At 35.8% G+C, this 16,205-nt stretch overlaps 1 protein-coding gene across 3 annotated transcripts in view; it reads left to right on the forward strand.

Annotated features, from left to right (window-relative positions):
• The first annotated feature begins 4,204 nt into the window (after positions 1-4,204).
• The window catches only part of LOC135206729 (guanine nucleotide-binding protein subunit beta-5-like), a 28,832-nt gene continuing 16,831 nt past the window's right edge, over positions 4,205-16,205 (forward strand). The window contains exons 1-2 of one of the 3 annotated variants that reach the window (XM_064238194.1): positions 4,205-4,847; positions 14,864-15,132. In XM_064238194.1, coding sequence (XP_064094264.1) covers positions 15,012-15,132 — 121 coding nt within the window. In that variant the 5' untranslated portion in view covers positions 4,205-4,847; positions 14,864-15,011. Of the gene's footprint in view, positions 4,848-12,294; positions 12,336-14,863; positions 15,133-16,205 lie in introns of those variants that run through there. The other 2 variants (XM_064238203.1, XM_064238212.1) reach the window with 2 other exon arrangements.

Genomic DNA, 16,205 nt, shown 5'->3' on the forward strand with positions numbered 1-16,205 from the left:
AGGATGAAACAAATCCACAGTTATGTAGTATATGTACACTTCCATAACTGTGGATTTGTTTCTCCATTTGAAGATTCGTGCTACTATGATATGAAGTTTTTTTTAATAATAATAATAATATAATAATAATAATAATAATAATAATAATAATAAAATAATAATAATAATAATAATAATGCTCTTACTTCAATAACTGGTGTCGAATAGAAATCTTTAGATTCTGGTTATGAAGTGTGCATGATTAGCTTTGACTTCATTGATGCTATTAATGATTTTTTTTAGTGTTGATGAGCACTGTAGTGACTACAGAAATTCAGTGTATTTTCTGGGATAGTGTTTTTGGTCCATTACTTCTTATATTAAATATGGAATATGTGGTTTAGCCCTGAAAACTAGCTTAATTCTTATGCAGATGAAGCCACGTACTCTCTTTACAGCAATCCTAGTAGTTGACCCGAATCTTAAATAGTTGCATAAATATAAAGATTTCTTTTAAATCCCTAATTCCTTGTCTTGATGTCATCATCGTTCAGTGAGCTCATTGTTCATGCTGCGGAAGACATTGTACATAATTCTGATCGACATTTACATTTAGATCTTCCAGACTGTACCATCCACCACGTAGCACTAAACATGCAGTTATGTATATCTAATACAATTGACTTTTGTTCTGTGAGGATCTGTACGCCACATGCAGAGTGTTCCAGAAATTATTCCAGCTATGACCAAATTGTAGAATGATCTTCATAACCTTTTAGTTGGATAGTTGGAAGCCCGTGAGGTCACTTGTGTTGTAATTTTTTTTTCTAATGGAGCATGCTAACGTTGTTTATTTGCGTTTATTTTTTATCTTACTGTGTTACATATTATTCTTGAGGCCTTCTGCTTTTCCAAGGAGGGTTGCAGATTGGCTTGTAATATAATAATAATAATAATAATAATAATAATAATAATAATAATAATAATAATAATAATAATAATAATAATAATAATAATAATAATAAGCAACTGTGAGGAAGCTATGCAGCGTGAAATATCAAAATCGGGCAAACTGTATCCATTACACATGAGTGTTATATTTTCTCTTAACAACTAGTGTTTTTCTTGATAGAGGATGTTTTCCTAACAACTGCCGTTTTCTTGGAAGTTAGTGGTTTTAATTCATTATTATTTTCCATACAACTGTCGCTTTACCAGGAACTGTTTTTTCTCTATTACGAATCATCAGTGTTGCTTTCCTAGCAAGTGGTATTTTGTACAACCATGTTTTCAAAGCATAATTATTCTTATATTTGTTGTTCTTCCAGTGATATTTTTCTGGTAATTGTTTTTCTCCCAATGTCTGGTTTATCAATTTGTTTTTGTTTTCACTATAACTGCTGTTATCTATCAACAAAATACAGTTCTCCCGATGCCTTGTTCTCTTATCAGCCTAGATTTCTTCGTCATCATTGCTCGTCCAGTGTTGTTTATTCCCCTGAAATGCTTTCCCAGTCATGGTTGTTCTCCCGAAGACTTGCTTTTCAAACAATCCCAGCACCTAAATATAGATCCCTGGCACGAGGGGACGTGACTTCCCATTCTACGGAGACATAAATAAACCGGTACTTGGCTTCAACAGGGAGCGACAATTAATCAGCTAGACTTATTTTGACGTGAAAATAAAATCCTCCATTGGGGGATAAACAGAAAACGGCCTCTCACCTTCTTTAGAGCAGGAAGCTTTAAACGCTTGTTTGTTTATCGTTTGGTGGTTTGTTATGAAAACATTATATATATATATATATATATATATATATATATATATATATATATATATATATATATATATACTATATAATACACATACTCAAGTTACCCGTCTCTATTTTTATTCCTGTGGGCTTGCAATGTTAGTGAAACTGATTAAATAAATATTCCTCTCTCTCTCTCTCTCTCTCTCTCGTCTCTCTCGCTGCTCTCTCTCTAATCTCTCTCTCTCTCTCTCAACAGAAATACATCTATTCATCTTGTAACAGAGAGCCCAGTAATTTTAAACAAATTGTTTTAAATTAGCGTAAGTATATTCCACCACCCAGCTAACAGTTTAAAAAAATGTTTTTCATCTTATTATTATAGCAGACACCATCCTTGCGTAGGACTCATCAGCATCCTCCACTTGATAAAATCCTACGGCACGTGCCCTTTCGTGCACACGTGCAAATGCATGTCGATTCTTGGCAGCAGATAACTCATAAAAAAAGAGAGAGAAAAAAAAGTCTAACAAGCTGATTTGTGATCCCGTCAAAGTACGAGAAAGGTAACTAAATATTATTAGTTTATGGGGTGCCAGATCTCTCTCTCTCTCTCGCCTCCTCTCGTCTCTCCTCATCTCTCTCGTCTCTCTCTCTCTCTCTCTCTCTCTCTCTCTCTCTCTTTGCGCGCCCTGTAAATGACAAAAAAAAGACTTTTAATATAAATAAGGTAAACAAAGTCAGTCAGTCACCTGGCTGACTGATTATTATTATTATTATTATTATTATTATTATTATTATTATTATTATTATTATTATTATTATTATTATTATTAAATAAAAAAAACTGGATATTAGCAAGAATTTAGGAGGCACAAAATGAGAAAAAATAGAGAAGCGCCATACGATGGACTTCTTTTTATTTATTTATTTATTGCATGTTGCTAGCACAGATACTGCATGTCATATGTGGCTTTTAGCATTGAGCTATATTTATTCTCTAGCCCCACCTCATGTCTATTTTCTAGAATCGTGTCATGTTTCTGCAACAGGACGATGCTAGATTTCCCATCTAGATTCTAGAATCGTTGTAAACAGTATTTACTCTTTAATGCGATGTCGTGTTTACTTTCCCCAGCCACATCACATCCAATTTCAAGAGCACTTTCGTATCTATTCTCTAGATCCACATTGTATTTTCTATCTTACGGACAATAACGTATTTATTCTCTAGAACCATATTATATTTACTCTAGATTTATGAGAGAGAGAGAGAGAGAGAGAGAGAGAGAGAGAGAGAGAGAGAGAGAGATTCAGTGCACCCATCGTTCCCCTGTGAATGTGTATATACGGATGTGTGGTGTTTGCATGTGTGTGTGTGTGTGTGTGTGTGTGTGTGTGTACGCGTATACCCGTGTGTTTGCGAGTAATTATTAAAAGGGAATATCTTTAGGAGGAGAAAGGGTAACTGCAAATATCATCCGTGGCATTAGCAAGATATATGACAAGTGGGGAAGTCTCATCCGGTTAGGGTACATGGTAAAAACCGTTTACATCGATATGGTTCTTCGGAGCCATGAGTAATGGCACACGGTGTATGCTCCAGTTCACATGTATATCTGTACATAGATATGTGTGTATTAGGTGCAGTATTAGGTGCATATGTCTGTATGGACGGGACAAGTTGATAGAAAATACTTGGCCATAAAAAGGAAGTCAATAAAGTTGTTTACTTTAGCTCTTTAGAGACTCAAACATCCACTTACGGTTTGTTGAATCACTAGACTTATCAACATCATAAATACTTTAAAGTAAAACGATATCCTGATATATAACTTCCATATATTCATATTTCTATTCTTTAAGAATCTGCTCTTATCACTATCACGTGTTCATATCTTTTGTTTGCGACGTTAAAGATATGCATTTGGCATTTGATACAATCGCTGTTAGTACGTGTCGTCTAGGTTGGTTGTTACGAGTCCAGACGTCTACAGCAGTTTTTTTTTTATTTTTTGGTCAACTGCCCTTGCAGGCATAAGACTGACTTACCTTCTTCAAATGACCAATCTAGTAGGTGTATTTATACATGGGTAATGAAATGTGATGAAGATTAATTTGGTTTGAAATATTTCTTGCAAATTATGTTCGTTTTAGCTACATAAGATAAACGATAGATTTAAAACATTTGCTGCATATGTTGTCACACAATTTTATTGCTCTGTTACGACAAAAAAAAGAAAGAAAAAAAGAGAGAATAATTTGAGAATTAAAGGGAAAATGGTGGTTTGAGTGTGACGATGTCGAGCGCCACCTGCCGATGAAGTCATAAGTGAAATTCGTCCGTGATGTCTGGCGTGTTTTGGCAAGGGTTGTCGAGGGGAAGGAAGAGGATGGGCGTGAAGGAGGGGAAAAGGGAAGCGACGGACCAGGAGAGAGGGAGAGAGAGAAAGAGAGAAAGGACTTATCTGCGATAGAGAAAGGAAGATGGAAGGGGAGAGATGAATTAAGAGGGGAAGGAGGAGGAGGAGGAGGAGGAAATGGAGGAAATGCTGGTAGCAGCCGACGAAAAGGAGGGTACATTTGGTTGGGGTACCTTTCTCTCCCTCCCAGTGACTCTCTCTCTCTCTCTCTCTCTCTCTCTCTCTCTCCCCGAGTCTCCGAATTGATCTGCGCGGGAAGGGCAGCTGGTCGCGTAGCGCAGCAGCAGCAGCAGAGCCAGTGCCACTCAGGACACCCCCTTTAGTCCTTCTGCAATTTGCTTCGTGTACTCTCGATCCCCACTTTCTTTCCCCCTAGTTCTCCTCCAGCGGTCGTCATCGCGAAAGACTGACCACGACTCGATTCGATTGTCGATCGCTAGACGGTTCTCTGGCGAGAAGTCTGAGAGGGGTTTATCCCGCACAGAAATGTCGCCGCCAGAACGTTTTCGATTTCATGTCTAGTTAGTGCTTCGATAGACCAGCCCCAGGACGGGTACTACTCGCTCCATGGCCTGCGGCAGGAAACTGGACAGAGCTGTCTCCTGCCTGTAGAAGGAATAAAGGGGAAAATACGAGTACATCTGAGTGCCGCACGAGTCCAATCCGCCTCGGACGAAACAACACAGGTGAGGTAAGGAAGCACTGGTCGTGGTAAGGGAATACTGGTCGTCAGAGGAATCGTAAACATAAAAAGACAACAGTACGCGGTTAATAAACACTGAAGGAGGCGAATCGTAGGACAATTGTCTCCAAATATTTTTATAAATATATAAAGCTTACGCAGTGATCTTCTTATAAAGATACAGCAGTTTTCTGACCTTGGCAAAGTAAGAGGAGAGAGGAAGGGTACCGAAGCCCTTCACCTACTTATACCTACTTATCATCTCGAATACAGATCGCAGGTACCTATGAGCGGACGTGAGCAAGAATAGTACAAACAAACAATATAGGATAATGATATGTACGAACATAATAAATGTGTAAGAGTGCATGGTGTAGTTATTTTGTATATATGAATGCCCATGCATAAACGTATACATAAAACATGAATTTATTTCACACATCCCCACACACACATAATATATATTATTATATATATATATATATATATATATATATATATATATGTATATATATTATATATATATATATAATATATAATATATATATATATATTACGTGTGTGTGGGGATGTGTGAAATATATATATATATATATCATATATATATATATATATATATATATATAATATATATATATATCTGTTTATTCATTTAGTTATTTCTTTTTTAGAAGTAAATAGGACGTGGATAATCTACACTCCAGTTTTTTTTATTTTTAGTAAGCTGCACGACCGAAAAAATTTGAAGGAGATCTTAAAGTTGCAGAGTAGAAAGATAATAAAAGACGACTGAGATCGGATGCAGACTGAGAACCTTGTGTAAATCTCAGAGAAGTGACATCCTGGGATATTAATCTTACGACGTCCCAATATTCAGTGTGTCACTGGCATCACGGATGAGAGAGTGAACGGTAAATTTACTTGTCTAAAACTAGAAAGCGCCGGATGGTTGCAAAATAAATGGATTTTAAAAACCAAGTAAAGACGACAGTACTTTGTTCACTTTGTTTAAACATAAACGTAAATCTGGGCACCAGCTGTACTCGAAGATCCAGACTCACTTGAAATCAGAACCCTCAGAAGGGAGACTGGCGATCAATGGAGATTTGTGAAAGTGAAAGCGCAAGAAAGACACGAGTGGCGGAATTGGAGGTAAAGATGATGATGATGATGAAACAATACTAATAAGAAAGCTTCAAATAGAGACTCAGATAGAACAGATATTAACGAAGATGGGAGGACGAAGGAAACGCCAATTATCCAAATGAAAAGATAAATGATAAAAATCAGAACTTAATAGGAAGAGAGATTAACAGTTAACTCCACTGGAACAAAACTAATTGTGAAGGAACAAACAGTTTAACTGATTGTTATTTCAGAGTGGAGAGAGAGAGAGAGAGAGAGAGAGAGAGAGAGAGAGAGAGAGAGAGAGAGAGAGAGAGAGAGAGAGAGAGAGAGAGAGAGAGTTTGGGCAATAAATATCAAAATTATCGCATGAAAATGAGGTGCTGTAATGCTTACAGTAATCAGTGATCTCGTATACTTGGAAATTGTTCATATAACATATGTATATTTATACATAATGACTCCGGGCAGACAGCTATACATTCCAACAGGGGTTCCAGCAAAACAGCTCACATGATCAATCTTTTGAGAGACGTTTCGTGCCCCAAGACAATGGCACATCATCAGTCTGGAATAAAACTATGATATACAAATATGAATTATTGACAGAAGCTAGCTTTTAATACTTGTAAGCTAGCTTCTGTCAATAATTCATATTTGTATATTATAGATTGATCATGTGAGCTGTTGTCTTGCTGGAACCCCTGTTAGAATATTTAATATTCATACATACATACACACAAACACACACACACACACACACATATATATATATATATATATATATATATATATACATATATATGTTAATGTATAATATATATATACATATATATAATTATATATAATATATATACATAATATATTATATATATATATATATAAGAGACGGAAAGAGCGAGTGGAATCATAATCCCAGCAAGGGGAGGAACCGCTTCGTTTTAAAAGTATAAATGACCACTGCAGGTTTCTTCTGGGTTTGTTCAATGCCTCGCGGATTTTTTTTTGGTGTGGGAGAGGAGGGAGGAGGTGGGGGTGGGGGTGGGGGCGAGATGCATGCATTGATCTGGAGACCCCTAAAACCAGTATCACAAACAAAGGGACGAAATTATTTGTTTGTATACATTTTCTAAAGGCAGATAAGCATATGGGGTTTCCACGTAATATGACTATGTGTGCATCAGCACATACATACATATATATATATATATATATATATATATATATATATATATATATATATATATACAGATCTATATATATACTAAGTATGTATGTATGTTACTTGAATATATTAATAAATTCATACTGAATGTGCTACTGGATATTGCCTTTTATTTTCTCTGAATCTACCCATGATAGGGTAATTGGCTTGATATATATATATATATATATATATATATATATATATATATATATATATATATATATACACACATATATATATATATATATATATATATATATAATATATATACATCATTGTACTATTTATTATCTTTATTTAAACTTGTCCATATTTCATAGGAGCTTGCTAGTTCTATCTATGAGGCTGTTTCTAATTTAGATTTTCTTTTCAATATGTGCTTATTCGACTGAGATTTAAAATATCGTTAAAGTCTTATAGGTCAATAAGAGTGACGTTTCATATGCCAAGACCGGCGTGTTCCCGGTAGAATTCAGCATATCAACGGCAATTTCCAAATATTAAGATGACATACCACCATCTAACGACATAGCTCCTGAAATCATAACAGAAACTTAAGTACTGTTAAGTGATCTTGTCCGGGAACGATAAAAAATAATACTGTTTTAACTGAAACGTGACAAGGTAAAAGAAATAATAGAAAAAAAAACTTAACACTTATCTAAAGATAAGTAATGAACCACGTTAGGTAATTATTAATATTAATATTATATCTTCACACGGTGTCAGAAAAGAACCAAACAACCTAGGAATGAAGTCCATCAGTATATATATATATATATATATATATATATATATATATATATATATATATATATATATATATATATATATTTAAATTACAGGTATTATCCTTACCATTATTGTCACCATCATGGTCATTATTACTTTTATAATTGTTCGATATTCACTTATCAATTACAAATACAAAATTTCACAATGCATCCATAATTATTTCAAGGTCGATATCTCCAATATCGTATCCTAGGTTAAATATTCAATTACAAATATAGTAGCAAAGAGCCAAAAAATGTGTGAAGCAATAAATTATCATCCATAAATAATCCTCTATGGTCTTCCAATAACGGATATTTGATTAGGGTTAATTGAGCAATCGATAGATGGCGTTAAAATAACCCACACCCTCTTCTCTTCGTTGTGTATGCTGCAGAGCCTATTCTATAAGCCACATATATACATACCTAAATATAAAATGTATCCGTCAGAAGTTCAATATTACGATACATGAAAAGTAGCTGAATGAATAAAAATCTTTGACTCCGAAATTAATTATTCAGATAACTAACTTACAGTAAGAAAACTTCTGCTTTGTTGATTCAAGAAAGAAATTATAAAAATGTGGATAGAATAAGAAAAAAAGAATAAAAACATACACACACTATTATCTTAGTATTCCATTGGATTAGATTCTTAATTTTCAAGGAATGAAAGTTGACTTTTAAAGTGCTCACAAAAGTCAATATAACTCAGGTCAAAATCGCATTTCAATATCATAGCCGACTTCTATGTTGTCACAAGTAATTGGTTATAAACCGATGTCAAATATTTCTCACTAGAGAATATTCTCTTTGCAGAGGCAGGGAGACATTGGAAAAACTCAACAGGGCTTTTGAATGTTTTGAAAAGGACTATTTACCCTTTTGAAAATTGACTTTCATTGTATCATCTTTTCGCCCTTCAGAAAACTTAACTTAACACGGGGTATTTCAGCAAAAACTTCATTCTAATCCAATTTCAAATTGGGGTTTATCGCTTGAAATGAAAGTTATGGTTTCTTGAACAGGAGAAGTGGATACTTTATTATTTTTGGAGAAGGGTCTAATCAAAACCATTTGTATGCTACCATGTGCCAGTGATGAATACTGCCCCTTGACTTTAAAATAAAAAAGAAAAAAATAAACTCTGCTAATGGATTGTCAAAAACCTGCTGTAGAATACTTGAACATTTTTCTCGCCGGGAAAAAAAAATGTTTGCACGTCAGAATCCTCTATAGCTGTTGGTCTTCAAGCTCTGAATTTTAATGACGTACTACAGCTTCTCACAAATGTCTTTCAGTTGCTCTACTTTAGCAGCATAAATGTAGAGAAGAGACAACATTCTCTCTAATGATTTCCTGATTTCCATTGTGTAGCCACAGATAAACAATCAATGCAGCTTTCTCATAGTTATTCAATGTACAAACGGCAGTATTAACACCATTTAAATTTCTTTCTATATTTGCCTAATTAACGGACTTTATTTTCCCTTTACTTCATCAGCCACCAAAGTTCCAATTAGTATTTCCAGAACATAATCCCAGTAGGTCAAAAGCTAATTCATTGCAACTTGGAGTTTCTTATATATAGTCTGAAAACTTATATTGTGGGGATCAAACATAAGGCGCAGCCTGTGAAGAGTAGCATTGGTGCGTCCGTCCATCGAAGATTGTGATCTTCTGAAGGGAAAGGATATCAAAGGGGGGACTGCGCTAGCAAATGGGGACTTCTGGTCACCCAACCTGTACTTAAGCCTAATTAAGATGTGGACCAAATGAGGAAGTGTATAATCTTGCAAGATTGCGGAGAAGTGCGCTGAAACATTTTTCTGACTCTGTAATGAGAATTTCTACGGTTTCCGATGTGTGGCGGGTTATAGTAGATTCACATCAACCGTGCATTAGATGTCTAGGCCAGTCCGTTACGACGCTCCTGATTGGCTGTTGATAGGCCAATCACATGGCTGGAAACTCTCAGTCTCTCTCGAGAGTTCACATAGGCAGGATGTATGTTGCACCTCTCATGAGGGATACTTTAACAAGACGTATCCCTCAGGAGAAGTGGAACATACATCCTGCCTATGTGAACTCTCGAGAGAGACTGAGAGTTTCCAGCCCTGCCATTGGCTTATCAACAGCCAATCAGGAGCGTGGTGAGGGACTGGCCTAGACATCAAATGCACGGTTGATGTGAATTTACTAGCCTCCCTGACTTCAGTGGGGTTAAAAGCTGGAATCAGAAGAAAGCAATGTAGTAGTCAGCATATTATCCACAATTACAACGTCGGCTAACTGATAACCAATGTGATTGACCTCGCCAAATATTCAGTACCCTACTCTCGATCATGAGTCTATTCATTTGTCTTGCAAATGGTAATTTTCTTGATAATGCTGTATCAGTCCGGATCTTCTATTTATTCCACTTTTCCTTACTTCCATCTCCCTGGTCATCTGATTTGCAAATATGGATGTCGCATTTACTAATCAATCTCCCTTTATCCTGGCATCCCCAGTCATCATGTACTGTAATTTTTCTTGCATGTTCCGTATTATTTGATGTTACTTCGAGTTTCTCTCTTTTTTTTTCACCTGTCCAACCTTTCCTATTGTATATTAACTTCACTTTTCCTCCTTGCATGAAGAATAATGGGGTCAAGAAAGGGACTGTTGTTTAATCTGACTTCTTCCCTTGATACTGCAGGTATAGCATCATGAATTTATATTATCAAAGAAGTACCTAAAGCTTTAGCAGTAACAAGATGAATATCTCTCTAGTTTTTCTCTTCTGGTTTTCATTTAGTTTTAACATAAGTCTATTGACAATCACTAGCGACTTCCCCGCAAAACCTTCAAACTTTTTCTGGTCTCTGCAACTTTTCACCATTGACATATGTTTATCTTTCTTTCTCTATCAACCATTCACGCTGTCGTCATTATGTTCTCCTCTTATTTTTTCCGAATAATCTCAACAACGAATACGTCTAAAAACACGAAGATATAATGCCAACGTGTAATCAGATATAATGTGGTTCGGATCCCACAAAATGGGCCAGCCCTAGGAGAGCTGTTAATCAGCTCAGTGGTCTGGTAAAACTAAAATATACTTAACTTATTTAACGAAGATATAATACTTGTCTGTCAGTCTGTCAATTGCATTCCCCACACGTTCAGCTCTCTCACCTTGACTCTTGAACTGCTTTTAACAGGTTCATTTTACACCATTAATCAGTCAACTGTTTTTTTTTTTAATAATTTATTTCTGCATCTCCTAAACTCTTTACCAGAAACCCTCATGCAGGGTAACGTACCTGATGTAATTACAGAATGCTGTTTATGACATTGGTATATATAATTTATAGTCTTACTGCATAAACAATCGGTAGAAAATAGCTGTCCTGAAATTTAAACAAGTTCTCTTTAATCATTGTACCTGCTAAATTGATCGAGATGTTTTATTTACTTACCCAGTTATTGTGTAAGTTTATTTATTTCGTTAATTATATTGAGGAGGAGGAAAGCTGCAATGCATATTTTTCCGCGGGGGCGGGGGTGTGAGAGATACGCGATGACGTCATCACTCCTGTTTTGTTTCATCGGAGGATGTCAGTAACTTGAATGTATTCAGTATCTTCTTCTTTTTCTTCTTCTTCTGAAAAATTAGTTAGGATGGATAAGTTTCATGCGAGACAAGAAGCCACGGCTTTCCCTTAATCAGAACACTCACAAAATATTCGGAAATATAATGAGTATAATAAAATTTATAATAGATTCTAAGACTCATTAGAATGCATTTGATCCAGTTTACAATCATAGCCAAACTTACAGCAATACAGTAATACTACTGTTCTGCCAAATCTAGGTGACAAATATGGTAAAAATAACATTTTTTTTATAATATTGTACTTCAATGATAAATCAGGATTTCTTGTTGCCTTAATTTTCATTAAAATTGCTATACTTCGCTGTGATGACACACACACACACACACACACACACACACACACACACACACACACATATATATTATATATATATATATATAATATATATATATATATATATATGTATGTATGAGCGTGTGTATAAGTAGTTGAACATGAATTACATTAATTTTATTAAAAAAAAAAAACTTAACACAACATTGATTTAAATACACATCAGTCAAGAGATCCAACTATTATAATATAAAACATCTTAATGTGCTGACATTTACGTACTATTCGCCGCACTTTTTTGACAGGAAAAGACAGTCACATGATAAGACGGCACTTACACCAGCGCACATCCTGTCTTTACGTAAGCGCATGTGTTTAAAAACTCACCATTTCTAAGTATTAGAAATTGTGGTGTGTATGCGTGTCCCGTCTAGGTGGTCGTTCTTCAGTCATCGTAAGTGATCTATTTATTTATTTTTCAAATGATCGAGAAAAAAATTTGGAACATCGCTTACTAAGTACGTCACGTTATCGTTACTCGCGTGACCGATTAAAATTAAACTAATAACTAATAATATAACGTTTTACCATCTGGACCAAATGAAGTCTTGTCACGTTGGTAAAGATAATTTGTTGCCGCCTATGTGTGTGTGTTTGGTGTGATCGTACGTGCCTTACATACGTTATCATGCAGTCTTTTGAAAATAAAAATCCCCGTAGTGATAAAGGCAAACGGGTTTGTCTCATTTTACTTTGCTCTGTTAGATTTCTTTTCAACTTTCTTTCCTTTTTCTCACAGCTGGAAAGATGTTCTTATCTACCGGTGTAAGCAGTCTTGAAACGGAATGTTTTTCTCCTCCTTTGCTTTCGCTTTCATTCACGCCTACGCAGGCGCAAAGTTACTATCTTCCATTTCAGTTTTCAGTATCTCGTCAGAGATATTCCTCTGAAATACTCCAATATACAACACTTGTATATTAGAAGTACGCATATAAACCCACAATTTAAACTGAATTCACACCACCCATTTTTTACCTCGCAAAAAGATTGAAATTTCATCATAGCATTGGTGAACATTACGTTAAATCTTCATTTCGCGTGGGCAGTGGAAGATGTCCTTGATCGATGATGACGTCACTCACAAAGACATGACAGTGACGTCCGCTGAATTTTCGTTTACCACAAATTTTCATAATTTTAATTCGATATTTGAAGAACAGCTTTAGATGTGCATTCTTTTTATCCCTTTGGCGATAGATGATCGTGGCACAAAATGGATTCGCCAAAACGTGAATCGCATTTAGTATCAGACGATACTCTTCATGGTCGCGAACCAGCCAGAACTTGCGGTGAAAGTTCGTTTATTCCTCAAATTTAGATAAAATATTTTAAAACTGTTAGGCGTAAAAGTCAGAATTTTAATTGGTGCCAATTTTTATTTTTGGATATGAATTATCTCAATGCAGAATCGATTAAACAAGCAGAAAACTAAAACGTAAACCGCATTTAACGTACGAGCGTTGGCCAATGGTGCTGGTAGAGCATCGCAAATTTCGCAAGATGATTGCTGTCATAGCCTCAATCTTGTTGAACTTGTGCTCGGTCAGCGTCAAATTTTTGCCTAAATTTTGACAGTTGTGTCTAAAAATGTCGACATTTTAACGAAAGGATACTATGAGGTATTTTTAGGCTTTTACTGTGATAGCCTGAGTATGCATTGGCTTACTACCCTATTCCTTGTTTCTCTTGTTAAAAGTATTGAATTAATGAACAGGTAACGAACATGGCATATTGAAATTTCCTTGTTGACTGTAGAAAGTTTGGAGAAACGGGAGAAGGGAGATATTTCAGAAACTTGTGAGAGACAACGCATAGACTCATGGTATGAGTGCGTTATGTCCGTCATGCTGTTTTGCCTGCGTGAAGATGATGGCAGTTGAAGTATTTATGACGATGGAGATAGTGTCGATAACACGAGCACAGTTGGTGACGACGATGACAGAGTGACATAGATGTATAGGTACTAATAATAACGAGGATGCCTTAGCCTAGTTATGGATGATGATGATGATTAAAGAAAACTGAGTTCAAGTGATAGTGTTGATGGTGATCCCGCTTGGCAGGAAGATGGCTCTTCTTTTTTCGAAGGTAACTAAGTATTTCACGACAGCCTCTCGTTAGTGTTATGAAATGTTACGTAACAGCAATTAATCCTTCCCTGTGTCCTTCCCTCCCTGTTACGCAACGTACAAGTAGAACTCATTAGGCTGCATCGACATTATAAGTAGTCGCTATGGGGCCTGAGCTTTCATTTAAATCGTACTTGTAAGTATGAATAATCATTAGGAATTAAAAGGTATTCTGGATTATTTTCGTTACTAAAAGAAAGAATCACTTTTATATTATCATCATTGGAATAATATTTGATAATGATGTGCCATAAAATCAGTAATGTTTTTTTTTCTTTCTTTTATTGCATTTTCAAGTTATATGAAACGGGTGTAGACCACACCTCCTAGACCTAGACTTATAAACAGTGAACCTGGTGGTAGGCTTCGAGGTTTGAAATCGTAACTTTCTCTCTCTCTCTGGATGAAAATAAGCAGGCATTTAGGATTATCTCTTTCTCTCCCTTTCTGTTTCTTTTTCTGTGTGCGCGGGTTTGTGTGCGTCCGTGTCCTCTGATTTTTCCTTTCTCTTCCATTATCACCGATTGCGTTCAAACTTTAGTTTATATAGAAGATGGAAGAGATATGGATCTCTCTCTCTCTGAAATGGCTGTCATTGCTCGCAGTTTTTACCCACAGGCGCTTAACTATTTTTCCATACCAAGTCACTCTGTGGTTAGCTATTATCCTCACTTATTATATTGATCCTTTGTCAGTTTTATGATAATAATACACTCTGTATCCTTAAGTAAGTTTAAGTTCTATCCATACATTGTATTTTATACCGAACCTAATTAAGTCGATAACTTTACAGGTAACTACACAGGAGCAGGTTCAAGAGAAGGTCAAGATGTTGCCATAAAACTGAAGCGAGGCAAAGAGGTGCGAGGAGGTACTGAGGGCGTCTGCAGCAGCCTTTTTTTGTGCAGGAGGAGGTTGAGGTTTCCGCCCCTCCCGCAGCCATGACCGACGGAGGCCTGACAGTGGAGCAGTCGACGGAGAGCGTCGAGGCTCTCTCGAAGGAGGCCGAGGGACTCAAGGTGAAACTCGAGGAGGAGAGGCAGAAGCTGAACGACGTCCCTTGTAAGTGGTAGTCGCTTTTCTAGGTATCATGAAAATCCTTAAATTGAATTGAATATAGAATTTAGGCCAAAGGCCAAGCACTGGGACCTATGAGGTTATTCAGCGCTAAAATGGAAATTGACAGCAAATGTTTTGAAAGGTGTAACAGGAGGAAAACTTTGCAGTTGCACTATGGCTCAAGTGTCAGGAGAGGTTGAAAGTAAGATGAAGAATGAGAACATGAAAAGAGGTACAGTAAAAGGAACGAAAGTGGTTGCAGCTAGGGGCCAAAGGCACGGTGCAAAGACCTTTAAGTAATGTCTACAGTGCACCGCACGAGGTCCACTGACTGCACTATCTCCAAGGGGGGAAAATCCTTTAAAAAAAAGAAAAGTAAGAAAGTTCAAAGCAAATGTAGTTGAACATGGAAAGTAGGTCTCCTGAAGATTTGCAATATCTTTATTTTCTCTCAATGGATAAATATTTTTTATTTTATAAGTTTTATAAGCATTATAATTTTGTATATGTTGCCTAAACCACATTTCATGTCAGTTTCTTTTCCAAAATTGCATTTTCCATTTGTTTGACATTCTAGTTATTACGCCATTTTCTATAATCTAGGAATCGGTGGATCAAAGAGAGGCAGCAGTCCACAAATATGTCGAGTTAGCTGCCACTTGCGAGATTCCTAAATCCATTTTAACAGGAATCGAAGAAAATTTACTGGCTAATCAATTGTCTTTAAAACATTTATGTCACTGAATGTTTGTCGACTTAACTCGTTTGTATTTCAAGATCACATGCAGTCGCAGAATTATTTTAAGCCGGTTTAGGGAAAGCATCTCTTGCGAGATATTGAATATAGAATGTATGTCTTACCGTGGTATAACATATTCTATTTTCAATAGTATATATTATAATATAGAAAGACATTTTCCTTTGATAACATATAATTCTTGTTAAACCTGTACAGTGAAGTTTTCTCAGGTATTTTAGGCATCGCAATATTTATAAATAAAAAAAACTCATTTCACAAACATTACTTTCATTCCAAATTATGCTCATAATAATAATAATGAATTTTATTTTCAGCA

The sequence above is a fragment of the Macrobrachium nipponense genome, chromosome 11, assembly GCF_015104395.2.
Source record: "Macrobrachium nipponense isolate FS-2020 chromosome 11, ASM1510439v2, whole genome shotgun sequence".
In the NCBI taxonomy this organism is placed as follows: Eukaryota; Metazoa; Arthropoda; class Malacostraca; order Decapoda; family Palaemonidae; genus Macrobrachium; species Macrobrachium nipponense.